At 34.9% G+C, this 23,812-nt stretch overlaps 1 protein-coding gene across 11 annotated transcripts in view; it reads left to right on the top strand.

Moving 5' to 3' along the window:
* LOC127967855 (calmodulin-binding transcription activator 1) overlaps nt 1-23,812 on the top strand; it is a 289,173-nt gene that overhangs the window by 235,593 nt on the left and 29,768 nt on the right. For all 11 annotated transcript variants that reach the window (XM_052568601.1, XM_052568597.1, XM_052568602.1 and 8 more), the window contains one exon: nt 7,784-7,855. In XM_052568601.1, coding sequence (XP_052424561.1) covers nt 7,784-7,855 — 72 coding nt within the window. The remainder of the gene's footprint in view (nt 1-7,783; nt 7,856-23,812) is intronic.

The following is a 23,812-nucleotide window of genomic DNA, read 5'->3' as shown; positions in this document are numbered from 1 at the left end:
AGCGGGAATATCTGGGAAAAGACGAAAAAAAGGAGAAACATGCACGCAGCAAACTATCCCTGCAGCATTTAGACACTATAGCTTACAGGGAATCCAACCCAAACACCAGACCTGTTGGTTATTTTAGGATCTTATATTTCTGGTCTGTTAAATGCATTAGACATTTTGCAACGAGCCTTCAGCGCGTGCTGAGTGAGCGAGCGCCTTAGGGGCCGTTCACATATCGTGCCTAAAAACGCATGGAAAACGCTAAGCGCGTCTTTCTCCTGAGGCGTCTGTCTTTGCTAAGCAACAATGACGTGCTCTCTCCATGAGACGCGGAAATTTCAGCGAAGGATAAATGGATTTGCAGCTCTAAAAATCGCTTGCAGTAGCTCTGCTACTGAATTTATTTCAAAATTGCAATCCATATACAACTATGATCAGCTGTTCCTTCATCTTGGCTGAGCTCTCAACGTTGTTACGGGAAAGGATGAAGCTGATTGGTTGGTTCTTGTCACATGACCCGCGGTGCGCTTGCGGCATTCTGAAAAGTTGAGATGTTTTTACATTTTGCTGTATCTAAAACGTATCGAACCGAACCGAACCGAACCGTGACATCAGTGTATCGTATCGAACCGAACCGTGAATTTTGTGAACCGTTACACCCCTAGTATATACTATATATTATATAGTTATTCTACTTTTTGGAGGTAGAATTCGAATTTAATCAGAACTGGATGTTGAATTGAAATATAATACAGTAATACAGTACATATATATAATACAGTAAACTTTTTGAATTTGTTATAATATTTAACAATATTAAAGATTTTTGATCAAATATATGCAGCCTTGAAGAGCATAAGACACTTATATATATATATATATATATATATCTTACCAATTCCATACTTCTGAATGGCATTATAAAATAAAATTTTGCATCCCTTTTGCTGCCTCACTTCAAATTCTGGAACTCAATTGTGATTTGAAACGCTGTTTCATTCAAACGTGCTACACACACACACACACACACACACACACACACATGGCCATGATGTCATCTCTTTTCCCAGCCACTGACTCTTGTGTGCTTTAACCTTGGCTCTGAGTGAGAGAGAGTAATTCTAACCTTAAAAACCTGCTGATTAAAGCTAGTTTGGAGGAATTCGATTCCGCTTAATGCCTTTGGCCCTCCGCCCAGCCCTGACGACGGCTTGCCATTAACATCACCGGACAGCATGTCTTCACTCAGGCAGACGTGACTGGCACACAGACACTCACACATGTGTGTCCAGCACGGTCTGTCCCCATCACTTTCATTCTGATCTGTCTCTGTTGATCAGCATCAAACCGCAGCACTGGCGTTTCCTGCGAGCCGCCCCAGCTCTGCTCCTGTTTCTGCAGACGCAGCATCCTCTGTCCTGCAGTTATCTGCCCCGGCTCGTGGTCATTCGCTGCTGAAATGAGGACCGTTTGATGCTAGATTTCACTGGGGCTTTGGGTTAAAGTTCAGAGCGATAAAGCAGATTGTAGGCAAACACTTGCTTTCTCAAACGCACTGAACTGTTCTCCTGTTCTGTACAAAACATTTGAACGCTATGTCATCTGCTTTAGACTGCAGCCTATAAATGAGCCTGTAGATACATTTGGTGCATACTAGCATCTGTGAAGGGATACTATGTACAAAGTAAAGTCTAATTAAGTAAAGATATAAGTAAAGTAAGACAGATAGATACAGGTGAATCAAAAAAAAACATAAAATAGGAAAAGTTTTTTTTTTTTTTAAAAAGCTAACTTTCCAATATTCTAGTTTCATTGCACACATAATTAAGTATAAGTATAATTACTGGGTACGTCTTGGGCTAGTTTAGATGGTGCATCCACAATTATGGGAAAGACCACTGACTAGTGCATAATTAAACCTGCTTCTGAGATCTTGAACATTTCTGGGTTTTTTTATCTTTTTCTGATTGATCTTTGAGAAATTATTCAATTTTTTTGTCCTAAGCTGTAAATCATAACCATCAGAATAAAAAAATAAAAATAAAACTCTTGAAATATTTCAGCTTGTGTGCAACGAATCTAGAATAGTAAAAAGTGAATTAAATTACAAAAAGTAAAGAATTTTTCCATGATATAAATTTTTTTTAACGTCACCTGAAATAAAAATGTATAAAAATGGAATAAAACAGAACAAAATGACTTAAACTTTAAAATAAAATGAAAACAGAAAATATGAAAAATAAAAACAAACTGAAATAACAATTTATAAAAACTGTATTGAATAAAACAGAACACAATGACTAAAACTTAAAATTAAAATGTGAATTTAAAGTGTTCCTGTAGCTCAACTGGCAGAGCACTGTGCTAGCAAGCAAGCAAGCGCAAGGTTGGGGGTTCGATTCCCCGGCATCACATGATATGTAAAAATTGATAACCTGAATTCAATGTGAGTCGCTTTGGATAAAAGTGTCTGCAAAATGCATAAATTTAATTTTATTTTAAATTTTAAATTAAAACAAAATAGTAAATTAAAATTTCAAACTGAAATGAAAACTAAGACCTGTATATACTAAAACACACAACAAAATTACAAAATCTTTCAAATTAAAACTAAATATAAAAATAAAAGCTAAAGCTGAAATGAAATTGGTGAAAAGTGTATAGACTAAAACAAAACAAATTGACGAAAAACATCAAAATGATATTTAAAACCAGTAGCCATTGACTTCATTGATGTTTATTTTCCCATTCTATGGAAGCTGGTTCCCAACATCTGTCAAAATAACTTCTTTTGTGTTGTGAGAATGTATTAAATACTAGTTACAGCATTAAAAAGGTTATTAAACTAACGACAGACAAACTTTTTAGAATGTTCCGTCACACAACGTCAGTTACCGATATCTTCTTTGCCACATCGAGCAGTTGTGTCTTTTATTTTCTGAATGAGACTGCAGCTCAAATCCCTGATGATACCTGATCCTCTGAGAGACAGAATGAGTAAGAGCATTAAACACGTTCTGCCCAGAAAGATTCATCTGTGCGTCTCTCACTTCATTTCACAACATGGTTCCTGAGTTGTGCTACAGATTGAGCCTGAATTTACTGTTTGATGTCGTTTTCTACCCAGCGTGAGGAAAATGAATATCAAAAGCATTTTTGCATTATTTAAAGCATTCATATTCAACAGTTTTGTAGCATTCTATTTTTTCCCCCAACAAATTCTACTTCTTATGTTAGGTTTCTTTCACCAGAATAAGTTATTATTTAGTATTTCATGTCTGTTTTCCACCCTCCCTGACCCTGGCTGTGTCTTCAAGACTAAATGACCTCTGTTGTGATTGGTTAACCTCTTCACATGTGTAATGGGTAACTAACGACGCCCACACCGAGCTGCCGAATGTTAAATAGCCATTCATATGTAAATGTGCCAGTGATACTGATATCATTATCAAGAATTTATTATTATTATTATTTATTACTTTGTTTTAATAAATGGTCTTGGGAAAGAGATTTGTGATGTAGTCTAGATAGTACATCAAATTCCCAAAATCCTGTTGTCCATAATGAGCTTGGTGTGAGAGTGTGTTTTATTTCACCATGACCTCAGTGTCCTTGACATACAGCATCACTGAAAATGTCACCATATGATATTTTAATGGTTTTAGAGGTTTGAGGTTCTTAATAATAAAGTTTATGCTGTAGAAATCGACTCCAGAGATTAAACTGTTCTGTAGAGCCAGTATAATAGTCATTAAATAAAGCAAAATGTAAAAAATAAACTACTTTAAAAAATAAAATAAAAATGAAAAACTGTACTAAAATAACTCAATCTAAAACTAAAAATAATTTAAAATTAAAATGAAAACAGAAAATATAAAAATGAAAAAAAGAAATAGTATTTGTTTTTTAATAAAATACTAAAACATTTACTAAAATAAATAAAAATGTAAGCAGAAAACAAAGATAAAAATCAAAAAGTGAAATAAAATAAAATATAAAAAAACATATAAACTTTTTATACTAAAAAACACAACAAAATACTAAAACATTAACCAAAATTAAATTGAAAAGCAGAAAAAAAAATCTAAAACTGAAAAAAAAATTATGAAAATCTGTATGGGCAACATCAAAATTACTAAAAACCTAAAAATAAAATGAATGCAAATATTAACAAATAAATAAATAAATAAATATCAATAAAAACTAACAGTATTAGTTTCTCAATGATACAAAAAAAAAAGGAAAGCTTAAAAACTAAACAACTAATCACAAAAAAGAAAAAAGAAAAGAAAAAAAAACTAAAAAGAATCTAGACCTGAAATAAAAATTCATAAATCTGTATAGGCAACATCAGAATTACTGAAATGAAAATAATATAAAATATAAAAATAAAATGAATACAATATATTAAAAAATTAAGAGGAATATTAGTAAAAACTAATAGTATTAGTTTCTCAATGATACTAAGATAACAAAAAATGAGCAGCAGGTCCCTTGCTTATTGTCTTTTCAAAAAAATAAATAAATAAATATATATATATATATATATATATATATATATATATATATATATATATATATATATATATATATATATATATATATATATATATATATATATATATATAAATATATATATATATATATATATATATATATATATATACATATATAAATGTCCCGAGAAAACCTTGTAAAAAGAGTCACATTTCCCCTGTAAGAGATATTTAGATATTAGCATCCAATTCAGTGGCAATATTCCCAACTGAAAGGCACCTTGATGGCTGTGTGTGTGTGTGTGTGTGTTTGAATGAACACGTTACTGTGCGTAGGAGCGTGTCTCAGACACGACGATGGCGCTGATCTAATCGTGTGAATGTAATTAGGCTTTAATTGCTCAGCATGTGGGCCTCTGGCATCTGTCTAGGCCCCAGACAGCAAATAATGCCCTCTGACGCTGTCATCTTTTAAAGTCACGGTTACCAAACACCTCCGCACAACTCCCACTGAAAGCAAACACCTACGCGCCGCTGATAGGAGGATGACGACACGCGTTTCACTGTACTTCATTTGCAGCGTGTATCCTAATCAGTGTTTGGGAGTAACTAACTCTTCCTATTTTCCACATGCAGGTTAGAATAAAAAAAAATATAAAAATTATATAATGTAAATTATATAATAATGTTTCTAATGAGAGTACATTGTGCTAATAAACTTTGTAATAAAAAAAATGACTTGGAATCAATCAAAGCTATCCTTTTTTTCTTTCTATTTTTTTTTTTTTTTTTAGAAACAGTTGCATCAGTATTGTGTATTTATTTATAAACTTTTGGCAAAATATTCATCTATAGCTTTTGCTGAGAACGTGTGTTTTAGACAACAGGAAGTGATGAGTAGGAATTTAATTTGAAACAATTTTCACTCAGAAATTGCTTGTACATTACAAATGATAAAGAATTAGAAAATAACATTGAATTCAACATTACATTTTGAACTAGAAAGAAATTCTTACAACTTTGAAAAATAATTTTACAGTGTAGTTAGATTATACTTATTATGCACTATTAGTATATAGTTTTATTATATACTTTATAATGGTATGTATTGCAAACCTCTTAAAAAATGTATTTGTTGTGTTTATGCTCGTAAATGCTTTGTTCTTTGTGTGTGACAGGCATTAAAAAAAATTATATTTTTACTTTGGAACAATTGAAAGGTATTTTGTTCTCCCACTGTAAAAATGTGTTTTGTAAATAAAACAAATATTATTGGAGCATATTTTACAAGAATTCCAGTCTTCTACAAAGTTTTATTCAGTGTGTTACTTGTTGTTTTGCTTTATAATTCTTTGTGAAATTTGCAAGCAATTTCTTAGTAAAAAATAAATAAATAAAAAAAATAGGTTCAAAGTAAATTTTCAGTGTATTTTCTAGCATTTTCTGCAACTAGAATGGTTCCTGAATCCCCCTTTCCTGTACTGAAATGTTTATTTTTTCTACTTTTATTGTAGAACAAGATTATAGGCACAAATTACATTTAAATATCTGATTTCTATACCTTAACCAACATAGCATCCCCCATTTAATTAAATGTCACTTTAGTTTTAAATAGTAGCTTGACTGTACGTTAGGATTAGCTTGTAGCTTCCCTCATTCTGGTTTTGTGTGTGTGTGTGTGTGTGTGTGTGTGTGTGTGTGTGTGTGTGTGTGCGTGCGTGTGTGTGTGTGTTTGTGTATGTATGTGGGAGTGTGTGTGGGACTGATACGCTGAGATGAGCTTCATTCCTGTAAAATTTAGCCAGCTGAATGTACAATAATATCTGAGACAGGTCTCGTAATCCAGTGCTGTAAATAGACTTACAGTCCTGCTGTTATTGACCCGATATGAAGGACACCAGTAACACACACACATCAATCGTCTAAAGATCATGTCCCTCTAGATATTTTTATCCTGTCATAAAAAGGATTGTACAAGTAAGGAATGTGTCGTGTATAAATGAAAGAATGAGGGAACAAAAAAGAAGAGAGAGAGAGAGAGAGAGAGAGAGACTGTTTGCGTTTAATATTATTATTGACAATCTTTATTCTCTTCATCGTTCAGATTTGTGGAAGTAGAGCTGCGATACACACTCAGGTTCATAGTGTTACTGTTCTAGTTTGAGTTGTGTTGTTTATTTATTCAGTGGATTGTTCACCCAATAAATAAAATATTTGCTATCAATTTACTCGCCCATCAGACCAACTAAGATATAGGTGACATTTCTTCTTCAGTAGAACAGTTTTTAAAATATTTTTAGTTGAAACCATGGTACTGGGCAAGTCAGCAGTGCTTTGAGAAACAAATGAAGCTGTGAAGAAAGCAAATACAGACGATAAAAAATTAGTAGCCGTGTCTCCAAAAGATATATTGAGGTCTAATGAAGCAAAACGATCGGTCTGTGCAAGAAACTGAACATTATTTACAACATTATTCCCTATAATCCACAGCCTTAGCAAAACTGTCCAGAGTGATATCTGTTTCGCAAACGAATCATTCTTTGGAACTGGAACTTTTTAGTGTTCGAGATGAACCAGTTCACCAGTTTATGTAAAACGCTGAGGTAATGAAAAATTTATTGCTTTAGAAAAACATTTGTGTTTCACATCATTATTTGATTATTGCATTAATAATATTATTACTTGTATATGATGCCATTGCATGATAATGGCAAATATTGTAAATAATGTTCAGTTTCTTGCACAGACTGATTGTTTCGCTTCATAAGACCTTAATAAATCAACAAGAAATGGGAAACAGTTTTTTTGTTGCCTGTTTATTCTTTTTTTTTTTCACTCTCAAATCATTTTTGGAATCACCAAAGACCATGATTTCAACTAAAATAATAAAATAAAATAAAAAAAAACACCTAACAGCAAAGTTTCATTTTCGGGTGAACTGTCCCTTTTTAACTCTTGTCTTAAAAACAAAGTTTCTAAAATCACAACAATGCAACCATTTTTGATTCTCCAAAGAACCTTTCAGTGTACTTTTTGTTCTTAGTGTGAAGAAGCTCAAGAATCTTTTTCCTCTATATAGAAGCTTTTGTCCCATAAGGTTCCATGGCTGTTAAAGGCTCTTTCTACAGCCATCAGTGCCAGTTAAGAACATGTATTCTCAAGCGTGTGCTGATGGTTGTGTAGCTTTTGCAGTTGATTCATCTGTACTGATGATTGTGTGGTGTATCGCTGTTGATCTGACGTGTGTGTGTGTTTATTCTCAGTGTGTAACTGACGGTGTGCTCTGTGCTTTATTTCAGTGTTTGTATGGCTGCTATGTCCACTCCTCCATCATTCCCACCTTCCACCGCCGCTGTTACTGGCTGCTACAGGTAAGAGTTCAGCTCCTTCCCTTACTATTTAACACTAAATGATGCTTCAGATGCAGGACTAACAAGAACCACAACTGAAAACATCTTTCATCACCATCCTGTACGACAGCAATGGCGGTAATTGAGGGTAATAAACACATTTGTGGGAATATACTGTATTAGGAGCCAGAGGTCATGGTACAAACTAGATGATGTTTTGGGCCTGTTGACGTTCACAGATCAGATGCCCCTTTTCTATTTGGCATTTTATAAGTTCATTTGAGGGGTTCACGTACAGCCAAAATTGATGTGAACTGCTCTGAGACCCGTGAAACTAGCCAAGTATTGTCCCGAGACTGACAGAAACTATAAGAGAGCAGGACGTGAGGGTTTTTGCACGGCAAGCAGCATCAGTCGAGATGTGCAAGCTTTCATTTCTCACCCACAGCATCTGAGCGGTGCGGGACACGGTCTCCAGCTGGCCATCAGACCGCTGATGCTGCACACCCCTCGTTTACATGAGCTAAATAGTGAACAGCCAACTAGTAGACCTCTGTTTGGGGGTCTGTTTCACTAGCTGAAGGTACAATTAGTAGTTGTGCAGGTTGTAGCGTCTGCACAGCATTTGTGTGTGAGTTTGAGTTTGCGAACATGTTTTTGTGTGAAGTTTTGCCTTTATTGTTGAGACCAAATGTCCCCTCATGGATAGTAAAACCTGAAATCATCTACACCGTGCGGAGCAGCAATGGCGCCCATGAGGAAATAACTTAATAAACATACTAAATAACGTCTTCAAGGAAATATAAAAATACAATGAGTTAGCTTTAGGTGCAGGGATAGAAAATAGTATTAGCTGAGTATAAAACAATCAATGGAAAATCCCCACCATGATAGAAAATCGAGTGTGAGTGTGTGGGTTTATACTTTAGGGACGAAATTGCCTCCAGAAGTGAGAGAAATCTGACAACTAAACTCTTCTTTGGGACTTTCAAGGAGAAGCAATTCATAAAATAAATAGTATTATTTTTCTATTCTAAAAATGCAGAAAGTTTGCTTTTTCAGTTATTCCAAGAGTGCTGATATATCGGTCCGATAGCACTTGGACTTTTCACTTTTTTATTAGACACTTACTCACCTGATTCATTACAAATTACAGATTCATTTGGGAATGAAACAAGTTACTTTATGAGTGAGGCATTTGAATCACTCCTTCAACCAGTTAGTTAAAAAAAACTGGTTCATTCACTGGTTCATGCTTTTAGTTATTCCAAGAGTGCTGATTGAACAGTTCAATAGAACTGGGACTTTGTGAAAAGACATAGGGTCAATTTTACTAAATGGAAAAAAGCGCAAGAAGACAATTCCAATACAGTGAAGATGGGCGTGGAAATTTCTGTGTTATTTTCTAACAGAATGCAAATAAAAAACACAGACGCAACATCTCATTTACATATCGACCAACGCAATATGCCAAGTACAGTGCAAATTAGCATAGTCGCAAATAAAGAAGTTTTGATAGACCTGGTATTGCATGACTCCTAGATGAGGGTTTGAAGTCGTCTTTTACTTCCTGAAGCAAATTTTAAAATAAGATGGCTTGGCAAACTATATGTTATATGGATAATGTGGTCATCTGGCATTCAAGATAAATTAATACATGTTGAAAAAAAACTCCTTTCTACCATGCACTCTCTGTTCTCTGCGGTGCCTCCTCTACCAACAATAATTACAGTCATTTCAAGCGCAAAATGGTTTAAGACATGCTTTTTGGGGGGCGTTAAATAATGGCGCAAATACCAGTAATTTGACAAGTGCAAACATTAGTAAATCTGGTTGCATAATTCATTTGAAGACTCTGCTCCATTAAATTTTGTGTCAGTAAGGGAAACTCCTACAAATGCATATTCAATAAAGACAGGTGCAAAAATAACTGTGTCCATGCCTTTTCAGCACTTATTCCTCACTGCAATTCTTTGGTCAAACCTGACAGCTCTGGCTGATAATGTCTGTCTGATAATGGTGAGGATTTTTACAGTGACACTTTTTACAAATCACACAATTACTATCTTTCCAAGTGAGCCATTTGAATCACTTACTCTCCATATTCATTCAGATTTACAGATTCATTAGAAAATGAAACAAGTTACTTTATTAGTGAGCCATTTGAAGCAAAAAGGTTTGAATCAAAAACAGGTTCATTCAGGATCTAAACAAGTGGCTGACATTTATCAGTCAATTGAATCCTCCACTTTGTTCAAGAATACTGATTCATTCTGTAATGAAACAAGCCAGTGTCTTTATGAGTGAGTCATTTGAATTATTCACTCAGCTGATTTGTTGAAAAACACTGACTCATTCTGTAACAAACAAGTGGATTCTTTACGAGGGCATGAATCATTCCCTCAACAGTGTCTTTAAAAAACTGATTCATTCAGTGACAAAACAAGTGGCTGACTTTGAGTCACCTGAATCACTGCTTCAACCAATTAGTTTAAAAACACTGGTTCATTCTTTAAGGAAACAAGTCTTTTTGAATCAGTTGAATCATTCCCTCAACAAATTAATTTAGAAACACTGATTCATTAAGTGACGAGTGAGTCATTTAAATCATTCATTCAGATAATTTTGTTTCAAATGCACAAATTAATTCAATATAAAATTTTAACTGCTTCATCAGAAATCAGAAAGTATTAGGATGAGTATTAGACATATAAAAAATATATATAGTGCATTTCGCAATTTATAGTCACTAGTGTAACCAAAAAATGTTTTGGATGAAAGACAGTTAACTGCGTGAGATGAACAGACTGCACCTTCAAAATTACCTATGAAATGTCTTTTACAAAAGTAGAACTTTTCAAAAGTAATTTTATAATTCACACTCAGTGTGTGTGTGTGTGTGTGTGTGTGTGTGCTTGCTCTGACTGGAGGTGTAGTGGGAGTTGAGGGATGATAACATAATGTTAAACCACAGAAGAAAAAGAGGAGAAAAGAGAAAGAAATCATGTGAAAAAAGCAAGAGAACTCAGTGGTGATAAAACGAATCTAAGCTGTCAGATTTCTCACAGTTACAGAAGCTTGAGCTCAGCTGGGCAGGTAAGAATGATTGATTACAGAGAGAGTGAGTCCACCCACATTACACACACACACAGAGAGAGAGAGAATGAGAGTAAACCTATCCATACACACTCACAATGCTTAAAACTTTCATCTTTACACCAGCACACCTGCCCAATCACAAGCAGATTATCATCAGCAGCGTTTGATTTATGAAGCAGCGCTTGCTACATATTAATGTTATAAAGCAGGATGGTGTCTGCATACAAATAGAGCGCAACTGTGGTGCTCTGAGGTCAGAATCCCATTCATTTACTCCACAGAGAAATAGATTTTTAGCGATAATGTATAAACCCCTCTGTGCAGACCTACAGTGAGCTCTGAGATTAAGTGATGGTCTAATCTTATTTAATAGTGAAGCGCTTTACCAATCAGAGAGAATTCGCTGTTACATCAAAAGAGCCGCACTGTTGATGTAAATCTATGTAAATGTCCTCCGTTTATGATTTGATGTTTTTGGAAGATGCCTCTTATGCTAACCAAGGCTAAGTATTTGATTAAAGATAAATACTGTTATGTTTTGAAAAATTGTTACAATTTCAAGTTATCTGTTTTCTATTAGAAAATATTTTGAAATGTAATTTATTCCTGTGACGCAAAGCTGAATTTTCAGCATCATTACTCCAGATATGAAATATAAAACCAGACATAAAATATAAAGATGTCACTTGCATTAGTAGTTAGCAGTCACCTAATACAGATAAACATGTTTAAAACGGATACAGGAAGTGTCTTGAGGAGACTGAGGAGTGTGTGATCCAGTGTGTTCGCGATCAAAGATGCTCATTGATTTATGCTGCAGCAGAGCGATCGGACTCACAAGGTTACACAGCAGTGATTGGAGCCCACCCGAGCTCTCAGAAAGCTCACACACACACACACACACACACACACACACACACACACACACCTTTTTGCACTGTCAATCACAAGTGTCAAGGTCAGTCCTTGTACTTTAGTTCACATTAGTCACCTAAAGTTTTAAAAACTTGAAAACCCATGCATTATCATAATATAGATGGTTTAACCTATTTATTATAGCTGGAAAATCAATAAATAATGAAGAAGAAAAAACAGAAGAACAGAAAAAAAATATTTTGCTAAAAAAAATTAAATAAATAAATAAAAAGCATTTAAAAAAAATCACATTTTCTGTTATTAACATAAAATAAAAATAAAAATACATCATGTTTTTCTGTTGTTAAAAATATATTTAAATTAAAAAAAATACGTTTTAGAACTTGAAAACCGATGGGACTATGCTAGATCATGATACAGATAATATATTATGAAACTAAATTAAAACTAAAAACAATAAATTAATTGATGAAAATTAATTAAACTCAAAGGCAGAAAATAATGAAAGACATTGTTATGGTTAGTGTTGAAATACATAAAACACAACATTAAAAAGAATATGCTTTCCTGTTTTCTGTTGTCTAAATGTAAAAATAAAGAATGAAATCAAAATCAGAGAGATAACGTATATTTTCTGCCGTTAATAGAATGAAAAAAAGAAAGAAAGTTTTAAAATAAAAATAAAGCCAAACTAAACTTTTTTTAGTTGGTAAGTATGGTACCTATACAGTAAATAATTAAATATTTTTTTCTGAGGTTAAATGCTTTCTTGTCAAAGTTGATCAGATGTTCTCTTCCTGTATAAATGGAGAGTTTTTAGACCGAATAAGCTGCAGTGTGGACCAGCCGTCAGGAGTGTAAACTAGTCACCCTCCGTCTCTCAATCCTGGAGGCTACAGATGGCCCCAAAAGAGCCTTTTATTTATTCATTCAGCCATGCATTCTGCCAGCGGTCTTTAAGCGTCTGTATGGCGGACAGCATGATTGCTGTTTACCGTTACTGTCATCTGAATCTTTACCAAGTCTTTAAGAAGCATTTAGGGCTGCAAATCACACATTGCGAGGAAATGCATAGTCGGTTTTGTTTCTCCCCACTCTCCCTTTCTTCCTCTCTGTGCTCTTTTCGTTCTTCCTCACCACCTTTTTTTTTTTTGATTGCATGTCTTTTGACAGCCTGTTGAAATTGTAACCACATTCTAGTATTGCAGCTGACCCGTCCATTCACTTTCATTTCATGCTGAGTAAAGCGAAGCCATTTGCTGTTTCCACCGAGCATCAGGGACGCTGCTGGACACTCAGTACAGCGTTAACATTCACCTTCAGCTCCACAGCCACACATGCAGCTTCATTCAGAGCACATTTCAGTTCCTCAGTTAGGACCTAGTTTGCATTCTTAATAAATCTTTCTGGTTTTATTGAGGTTTTATTTTTTCTGTGCCATCAGATTTTTTTGCTGCTGTAATTATTCAGAAGCGATCTGAATTAAGATGCCATCCTCCATTATTTTACACCTCTTAATGTTCCCCTTACAAGATAATAAATATTTATGTCACATTATTATAGAAACCTGTTTCCACTTCAGAACAAAAAAAGGGTCATTTTGACCTCATATCTCTCAACTGCATCATTATTTCTTACAACTACACTGGTTTTTCTTGAATTTATTTCTTATAATTGTGAATTTATATCTCACAGTTGCTATTTATTTCACATAATTGCTGCTTTATTTTAATTTTGTATCTCAGTGTAGAGCTTGTAACTTAAAATGATTCGTAGTTTAAAATTTTATCTCACAGTGAGCTGTTGTATTTTTCCACTGATGTTGAAATTGACTTCCATACATTATCAAAACTAAATGCATAAAAAAAAAGTTACATTTTTGTGACGTACACTACCCTTCAAAAGTTTGGCGTCAGGTATTATTTTTTTTTTTTTATTAAGAAATTAATACTTTTATTCACTATGGATGCATTAAATTAGTAAAAAAAAAAAAGATGGTAAATGCATGTATAATGCTACAAAATAAATGTTGTTATTTTTTTTATCTTTCTATTCATCAAAGAATCCTGAAAAACTAAATGTATCATGGTTTCCACAAAATTATTAAGCAGCACAACTGTTTTCAAGCATATTAGACTGATTTCTGAAGGATCATGTGACACTTAAGACTGGAGTAATGATGCTAAAATTCAGCATTGAATCACAGGAATAAATTACATTTAAAGATACATTCAGATAGAAAACAGTTATTTTAAATTGTAAAAATACTTTTTTACTGTTTTTACTGCAATGCAGCTTTGATGACCATTTGACATTTCATTCAATATTAGTTTTTTTTTAAATCTTACCAACCCTGAATTTTTGAACAGTACCTGATTTCTTTACGATCTTTACGATCCTGTTAAACCACGCTGGGGTTTTGTAGTTTTTAGTCCATATCTGTTGGTGTCGAGCACATCTGTATGCCATTGTACTCCTAAAGCTGACACAAACTTTTAGGAGATATATGCATATAAACCGACTGTCTTTCCCAACTGGGAAAATGGGCCAAAATATTGATGACTCCACTTGTTTGCAGAGAACGTATGCAAATTTTTGCAGATGCTCTCTAGAATGAGAATGTCCCACCTGCGACTGACGAGAAGTTGATTAAAGGAATTAGGCTGTTTATAAAGAGGACAAGCACTTGAATTAGTCCGGCACTTTCAGTTTTAACCACAAGAAAGAAAAGCTGGGAGAATTTCAATAGTCAAACATGCTTTAAAATTAGTATTTCATAACTAACGCTCACAGTGGGCAATAACACTTAAACCCTCGGAAACTTTAGGCATTATTGCTTTCCTTTTGAAGTTCAGCGCCGTTATTTCGCAAAAAGACTAACTTGAAAAGTGAAAGCCGTGACTTTACCACCCTAAGCCCTCTGTCTGAACGCTACGTGACACGTCAAGGCCTTTTTGTCAAGTCCTTGAGGAGAACTGAGACATCCCGTGCCCGCCAACCGGAGAGAGGTGAAGAGCACACACACGCGCACATTTCTTCAGACCTACAGATCCTCAGGAGATGCTTGTGACCCTCACTCAGTAGAGGTCCTGAGACAAATGTGGCGTGTTGTGGAGCCAGTGAGCCATTAGTGCTGTTTTCCCCTTGACCTCTTAGACAAGAACAGCCATTATGCTGTTGTTGAAACAAAAACCTCAAGGTGGGTTCAGCTTTTCAAAGCCCGACAGGGTTCGACTGGATGTAGCGCTGGAGAGGTAGTTTCTGAAAACATGAGGGAACGTTTGTATGTGTGTGTGTGTGTGTGTGTGTGTGTGTGTGGGTTTGAGAGACAAACCGACAGAGAAAGAACAGCACAAGTCAGGGAGCAAGAGCTCACGGCCCATTAAATAATACATCCTTCCTGAAAGGCCTTAAGGTAGCGCTGAAGCCGCGCAGGTCTGGAGCTGATTACAGACTGCTGAAGAAACAGTGTTCGGCTGTCAGCCTCTGACCCACAAACACCCTCAACAACCCAGCTCTAGAAACAGAAAGATGCCTAATAAAGCATCTGCCTGCAACGCAAACTAAAGAAATCGTGAAAAGTTCTTTAACAGTATGCAACCGATATATCCAGAGGTCCATGAAAAGAACACCACATACACTGTCAGAAGAAAATGTGGCATTACCCTTTAACAACATACTAATATGCACACGGATGCATGCTTATATTTAATATTTAAAAATAAGATACACCAATGTACCTTTTAGCTTTTGTACCTCTTATTCTAACTTTAGCCAGTATTGCCTTTTGAACTTCTGGTACTTTTATTTAAATAGTCATATAAATTACAGTATTTTTTGGACTATAAGTCGCACCTGAGTATAAGTCGCATCAGTCGAAAATACGTCATGACAAGGAAAAAAACAAATATAAGTCGCACTGGACTATAAGTCGCATTTATTTAGAACCAAGCACCAAGAGAAAACATTACCATCTACAGCCACGAGAGGGCGCTCTATGTCTTCAGTGTAGACTACAGGAGAACTGAGCAGAATAGAGCGCCCTCTCGCGGCTGGAGACGGTAATGTTTTCTCTTGGTTCATTTCTCTTAGTTCATTTCTCTTGGTTCATGTCAAATTAATTTTTGATAAGTAAGTCGCACCTGACTGTAAGTCGCAGAACCAGCCAAACTATGAAAAAAAGTGTGACTTATAGTCCGGAAAATACGGTAATAATTCTGTAATATCTGTATAGTTGTACATATTTTTATAGAAATAATTTGTTGAAAGAATGAGTGCGCGAGACGGATGTTAGAGGATGACTGGTACATTACTGAAGCAGGACTGAATGTCGCTCTAGAAGCTACTCTGGACCCACGAGACCAGAGAGAGAAGGAGAGCAAATGAAATAAAACAGAAGAGAAGGAGAGAAGAGAAAACAACAGCTGAAAAAAAAACCATCACAAAGGCCCAGCTGCTAATTGAAAAGAGAGCAAATTAATTACGCTAATGAAGCAATTAAAGAGCTGTCATGCAACCAAGCCTCTCTTTTAGGCCGGCAAGCATTTTGTTTCTCAAGCATTCCCCCGGTGTCTGTGTGCAGGAAGATGCAGAGCACTTTCTCCTCGTTCCTTTATTTTTCCTCCTTAATTTACACTCTAGTAAAACACAAATTTAAGAAATGAGCCGAATAAGAACATTTTCTCCAGTAGAGTGAAACTGAAGGTCAAACAAAGGTCGCATCATGATAAACTGTGAGAAAACATTTATGTGACTCTGGAGCAAAAAAACTCTGGGAATATTTTTAGCAATAGCCAAAAAAAAAAAAATAATAATAATAATAACATTGTATGTGTCAAAATTGTTGTTTTTTTTCTTTTATGCCAAATATCATTATGATATTAAGTAAAGATCATGTTCCATGAAGCTGTTTTGTAAATTTCCAACCGTAAAAATATCAAAACCTAATTTTTGATTAGTAATATGCATTGCTAAGAACTTCATTTGGACAACTTCAAAGGTGATTTTCTCAGTATTTAGATTTTTTTTTTTTGCACTCGCAGATTTCAGATTTTCAAAATAGTTGTATCTTGGCCAAATATTGTCCTATCTTAACAAACCATACATTGCGCTTTTAGATGATGTATAAATCACAGATTCAAGAAATTGACCTTTATGATTGGTTTTGTGGTCCATGGTCGCATATTTATATGTATTGTAATTTATTAAAAGCAGTATTTTCGTGTTTTCAGAATCAACTAGTGCCACAAGCATATATATATATATATATATATATATATATATATATATATATATATATATATATATATATATATATATATATATATATATATATATATTGTTTACAAGCTTTAATGTCATACACACTTTTGTTATGCAGGTTGATTAATTTTTCTTTTATTGCTCTTTCTAAAGATGATTGAAATATTTCTTATCCTGTTCTGTTTTGTTCTTTTATGCCGCTGTAGATCTTCCCAGCTCTCTTGCACATCTCCATTTGCTTAAGAGACGTCTCTATTCCCCGTGGCAGATGCCTGTCAGTAACGGTGCATGTGTGTTGATTTGTATTCATGTGGGTCTGTGCATATAAATAAAAGTGACACCAAAATTATTAATCCTCTGATGCTGGCGTCCTCTAAAGTCCTCTTTAAAAAGCCATTTTAGCAGTTAGGAAATGAATACATAATATAATACACATTTGACCCTCACCTATAATGTTTGGTTGTCCTCTTTGTATGTCATTACCTTTTTAAATAATTCATATAAAATATAATATAATAAAATAATACATACCTGGCTACCACTCTTAAATAATACATAATTAAATTGGAAATTCATATTTTAAAAAAAATAGTAGGGTCAAATATTTGCCACTGGAAAACTAGAATGAATATTATTATTAATTCATTCATTAGTAAATATAAATGATTATATTCTAGTATTGAAGTAGAACGGGAAAAAAAGTGGGATTTGATAATTCATTTAAAAACAAAGGGTTAATACCGCACTTCAGGCTCTAATTTTCTCTTAAAATGTCTTTGTGAAATGTATTTATTGATGTTGTAATGTATTTTAATGTCATAATCTATAGCATTAGCAGGCTCCAACGCTTTAGACAACCTAAAGAAATGCCCCAGCGTGTAGATGAAGTGAGTCGAGTGCAGATATCAGTGTCAGGAGCCTCTGGCCAGGTCAGTGAAGAAGAGACATACTCGCAGTTTAAATGCAGAAAAACCTAATGGGTTGCAACACACACTTCTGTGTCCACACATAAAGCCTTCGCAAGTGAGGGGAAATTGCCCTTGAAATGAATATAGTGTGTGTGTGTGTGTGTGTGTGCCCTGGGCAGAGAGCAGCTTAATGATGGACACACTGGAACATTCATCATCACGTTCACTGCGACCAGGGCAGCTATTAAACACAGCCCAGAGTGCAACACACACACACACACACACACACACACAGACTATATGATCGATAGATGACACGCATGGACACAGCGACATGCCTGCAGAATGTCAAACACACTTCCCGGCCCTCCTCTGTGTGTCTGATTCGCTTTTAAAGCAAGCGGAACGGGAATAGTTCATGCAAGAATTAATATTCTGTCGTCATTTCTTTTCCATATAGTGGAAGTGGAACAGAACTGCAACTGTCGAGCTCTACAAAAACGGGAAGATTTCCAGTTCATAAACACTCACATTTACTACCGTTTTCTTATTCCTATTCCATTCGTGTGTGTGTTTGCGAAGGTGTTTTGGATGAGACAAACAGCTGAAGTACAGCAGGTGTGAGACGACTCCAGTCACTGACACACGTGCCTGTAACACAAGATCCACCTGTGTGAAGAGAGAGAGTTTATACACTTAATGTGTTACCTTCATTGTCTTTGATGAGATGGGAAGCAGTTTATGCTTCAGCTACACTGTGTGTGTGTGTGTGTGTGTGTGTGTGTGTGTGTCTTGTCAAGGCTTGTTGCCAGGTTACAGTCGTGTTAAAACTGCAATAAGCCACAGAAAGTATTGCACTACTGGGAAACAAACTAGAGTGAAATTGAGAGAACGACTTATAAAATTCAGTTCAGAAAACAAGGGTGAGTCAGCACATTGTGGAGCAAATTGAGGTTTTGACAGTACAACCATCTGAAATATAAAAGAAGTACACATCTAGAGGACATCCACTTATTCTGGTCAAAAACCACTGAAGAGGCTGTTTGATTTACATGTATGCCGCCTTTCAAAAATTTGGGATCGAAAGATTTTTTAAATGTTTTTTAATTGAGTCACTTATGGTCATCAGTGCTGTATTTATTTGATAAAAAGTACAGAAAATAAATATTTATTTTAAAATATGATTGCAGTTTCTACATATACTTTATATACTTTAAAATATTATTTATTTCTGCAAAGCAACACTGAATTTTCATAAGCCATTACTTGAGTCTTCAGTGTCACATAGTCCTTCTGAAATCATTGTAGTATGCTGAATTATTATAAGTGTTGAATCTTAATGCGATACTTTTTTCTTTGATTCGATGATGATTAAAAAGTTCAAAAGAACGGCGTTTATTAAAAAATAGAAACCATTTCTAACAATATATGTCTTTACTATCACTTTTTATTCATTTAAAACGCCAATGCTGAATAGAAGTATTAATTTCTTTAAAAAAATAATAATAATCTGATGCCAAACTTTATTATTGTAGTGTGTATTTTAACACAAAATTTCTATTTTGAATAAACACTGACTGTTCTTTTTAACTTGTCATTTATCAAATAATCCTGAAATAGTTATCACAGGTCCCAAAAATGTTTTACAAAAAAAACAGCACAACTGTTTCCAACATTGATTATGAATCATATTAGAATGATTTCTGAACAGTCCCTCCAGAAAAACGCGATTATGCAATCGCCTGATTTAATGCATAATCAGCCGCATACTTATGCGGGGGTCACATTTTTTCAAATACGCCGCACTTTCGCCGCATAAATTGCCGATTTCAGGAAGCAAAATATGCGGGGGTAGCATGATTTCATAATCCCTGTATTTTCGTTGCAAAAAAGTCACATATATCTTAGCAGAAAGTTGAAAAATGTTGCGTTTACTTCACACAAGTAAATCGCCATTATTTCCCAATGGGAACCTTATGAAGTGACGTAATTGCGCGACATGAACATCATCTGCGAACCCCGCGGTGAAACCAGGGTGAAGCACGCAAATCATTCTCATAACAAAAATAAGCGCAAAAGACCGCGCAAAGCAGTTACCCGGTGTGTTACATGACAGTGGGGGCAAATTATTTTGAGAGAAGGATGAGGATGAGGATGGCGAATGATAGGCCAGTATTAGAGGCTACGCAGTTAGTTTTCATTTTCACAGTGGACTGTTGTAGTTTCATTCAAAAGTTGATGCACCTCTACAGTTGTAAGATTGCACTTTTTTGTTACAGAATAGTACCAAAACCTTACAGTTGTAAGTATATTAGTAGTATGTAAAATAATTTACTTTGCAGTAAGAGATTGCACTTTGCAACTCCTGTAAAACAGCATTTTTTAAATATTTTATTTATTCATTTATACAGAAGTTGTTGAATATTCCTTTTGTAAACCTAGAGAAATTGTTTGACTCGATGTTTTGTAAGTTTGAGCAGAGACTGTCTCTGGTCATGTGTTAATTAAGGTCTGAAATAAAACAGAATGAGATCTTAAATATTATGTTGTTTATTATGCTTGCTTATCATAGTTAGTCATAAGTAATGACTCTTTACAGTAAAGTAGTAGTGAGAACAGGGTGTTGGAGGGATCACCTTTTTTTCTCTTTTTCATCAAACCGCAGTTTTTGCAAGTTCCTGTATTACATCGCATGAAATTGCAAAAATATCCTGCATATTCCATCGCATTTTTTAAGAAAACCTGCCGCAAGATCAAGGATTTTTGCCCGCAACAATCACAAAAATAATCCCCGTTTTTCTGGAGGGACTGTCTGAAGGACAATGTGACACTGAAGACTGGAGTAATGATGCTGAAAATTCAGCATTGCTTCACAGAAATTAATTATATTTTAAAGTATATTAAAATAGAAAACTGTTATTTTAAATTGTAATAATATGTTTTTGATGAGCATAAAAAACTTCATTCAACATGTTACTGATCCCATACTTTTAAACGACAGTGTATTTCTATCAACTAAGTGTGCTTTTTATAGGATTTTATTTAATTGGAAAAGAAGAGATGAATGTTCGGAAAGCATGTAGACAATAATAATAATAATAATAAATGAATGGGTTTTTTTTACTTGTTTTTCTTCCTTTCTTGTTATCTTGCATAAAGAGTATACATTTTGTAAGAAATGTTTTTTTCTCTCTCTCATTTAAATACATCTTTAAGGATGTTCAGATATTTTTTAGAAAAACAAGACAAAATACTGATTAGAAAAAAAAAATGTTATGCACCTGTTTAATGCTGATTAAAAATGTAAGAATTTTTTTTTTAAACTTCATGGTCATAAATTCATTTAGTGATTGTTTAGTAAATATTTTAGCCCATTAAATGAATCCATTTTACCATGTGCACTTGCCCCAAGCCGTTCAGAATTGTGATTTTATATAATAGATTTGAGCTCTAGCATTGAGTACAGATCCGACTCACAAAGCCAGACAATCAAACCAAAGTCAGTTTTGCAGATGCATCCTGTGGTCGGAGAACGAAACTATAAAAGGCCTGTCTGTTGCACGTATCACATCCGACACCTTTGAGCAACTGAATCCCCTTTCCAGAACCTTTCCGCTCATGAAAACCGTGAAAGGTGGTGAATATTCTGTTGTAGAAGTTTTAGCACAAAACAGTAAAATCTCGCCTTCAAAAGGCAAACAAATAATGCAATCCAATTTCTCTCATGTTTGAGACTGTGATGAAATCAGCACCCCCCCCCCCCCCCCCCAACTCTACCAAAGGTATTGTGCAAACACCTTGAAATATGCCTCCCTGAATGTGTTAGCTTTTTTCCGTCTCCCATCTGGTCGCTAACGCTGCAATATTAAAATGCTAATAGGCTGCCGGACGGACGCTGAGAAAGAAGTTGATTCCATCTTTCACGGAGCCTGAGAGAGACGTACTAACTCTTTCGGGCAAGAGCGCTGAATCATTGGCTCTATTTAAAAACCAAAGGTGATGCAAAGAAAAAAGGAGTGCATTTTAAAGTCAAGTTTTGCCTTGTATCTCATCGATTAGCTCAGAATGTGTGACGACTTTTGGGAGGAGAGCATGGAGGTAGATTGATAGAGAAGGTAAGTGAGTGGCAGCAGGGGAAATTTATTGACGGTTTAACATTGACAAAGCTTCAGAAATGGCTCAAGCTCCCGCGGCCGCCACATTTCTCTCTGTCTGAGCTCCCAGTCCTCCTTTCCCTCCATACAGCTGTGCTTTCAGATGAAGATGCACGAAATGACAACACATTCTGCGTGGCTCGATCTAGTCTGCAGCAAGAAAATTAAATCGTTTAAATCCAACAACACACATACAGTCAAACCAAACATTTGTCAGACACCTTTAACGTTTCTTACATTATCACAATTTATTCAGTGTAGTTATGCAATGTCAGAACAATTTCATCTTGATAATATCGGACAACTTTGATGGAAAGGTATGTTATGAATTAGGTTAAATAGTTTTTAGTTTGACTGTACAAAATAAAAATAGGATTAGGAACTCTTGGGATTATTAAAATGATTTTACTCGACCCCAGTTATAAACCAGATAATGTTTTGGAGAAAATATGAGTGGTAAAGCACTAACCCTAAATATGAACAATACACTGCATTTTTATTTTATTTTTTAATTTAATTTACAACGTATTTTGTCTTGTTTTCTGGAACAAATATCTACCGTATTTTTCAGACTATAAGTCGCACCTGAGTATAAGTCGCATCAGTCCAAAAATACGTCATGATTAGGATAAAAACATATATAAGTCGCACTGGACTATAAGTTGCATTTATTTAGAACCAAGAACCAAGAGAAAACATTACCATCTACAGCCGTGAGAGGGCGCTCTATGAGGGCGCCCTCTGGCGGCTGTAGATGGAAATGTTTTCTCTTGGTTCATGTCTCTTAGTTCATTTCTCTTGGTTCATGTCAAATTAATTTTGATAAATAAGTCGCATCTGACTATAAGTCGCAGAACCAGCCAAACTATGAAAAAAAGTGCGACTTATAGTCCGGAAAATACGGTAAACATCCTGAAATCAAGATACATTTACTGAACATGCAGTTGAATTCAATATGAATTTCTTCTGTTGAACTCAAAAAGAAGATATTTTAATGAATGTCGGTAACCAAACAGTTGCCAGTAGCCATTAACTTCCATATTATGGAGGAAAAAATTAGAAGGAAATGGCTACCAGCAACCATTTATTTTTTATTTGAACTATTTCTTCAAGTCTTGTTTTCTGAGAAATGCAAACTTAAGTGATCTGCCAATAGTGTCAGAAAATGTTTTAAATATATACTCAATTCTGATTTTAAAAAAAATGTAGGCAACAAAACTTGTTTAAGTCATTAAACTTAGCTTGAGTCCACAATGTAAAGTAATGAGTAAAAAAAATACAGTATATGAGTTACATTTCTCCCACTTTCTTGGCTAGCGGAGCATTAAATGCACAACACTCCTGGCTGTTTTTGTTGTTGGTTTAAGTCTATAGCTGCATGTATCAGCGTGTCCTTTGAGTGTATCTGTGCTCTTCAGTTTGATTAGTCATTCGAAGCTGCTGGATTTCTGCCCCCTAAGCTCCACGCATCCCCTTCACACCTACGTCTCAAGCTTACAGCAGCTGAGCTTTAAACAACACCTATTACTCTTATGCTGTCAATTAGGATAATTTATGGCCGTAATTCTGAGCCGGCGTGAATTGCGATGTTTTGATGTTGGTAAATACTTCGAAGTTAATTGGGGGCATCTGCTCCGGGGAGTTCGGGCGAAGAATGGGAGACTGTTGTGTTTTCTCGC

This window comes from Carassius gibelio, chromosome B11 (assembly GCF_023724105.1).
Source record: "Carassius gibelio isolate Cgi1373 ecotype wild population from Czech Republic chromosome B11, carGib1.2-hapl.c, whole genome shotgun sequence".
Taxonomy (NCBI): Eukaryota; Metazoa; Chordata; class Actinopteri; order Cypriniformes; family Cyprinidae; genus Carassius; species Carassius gibelio.
The sequence above is the reverse complement of the archived record's forward strand: the minus strand, read 5'-3'. Positions and strand labels throughout refer to the sequence as shown.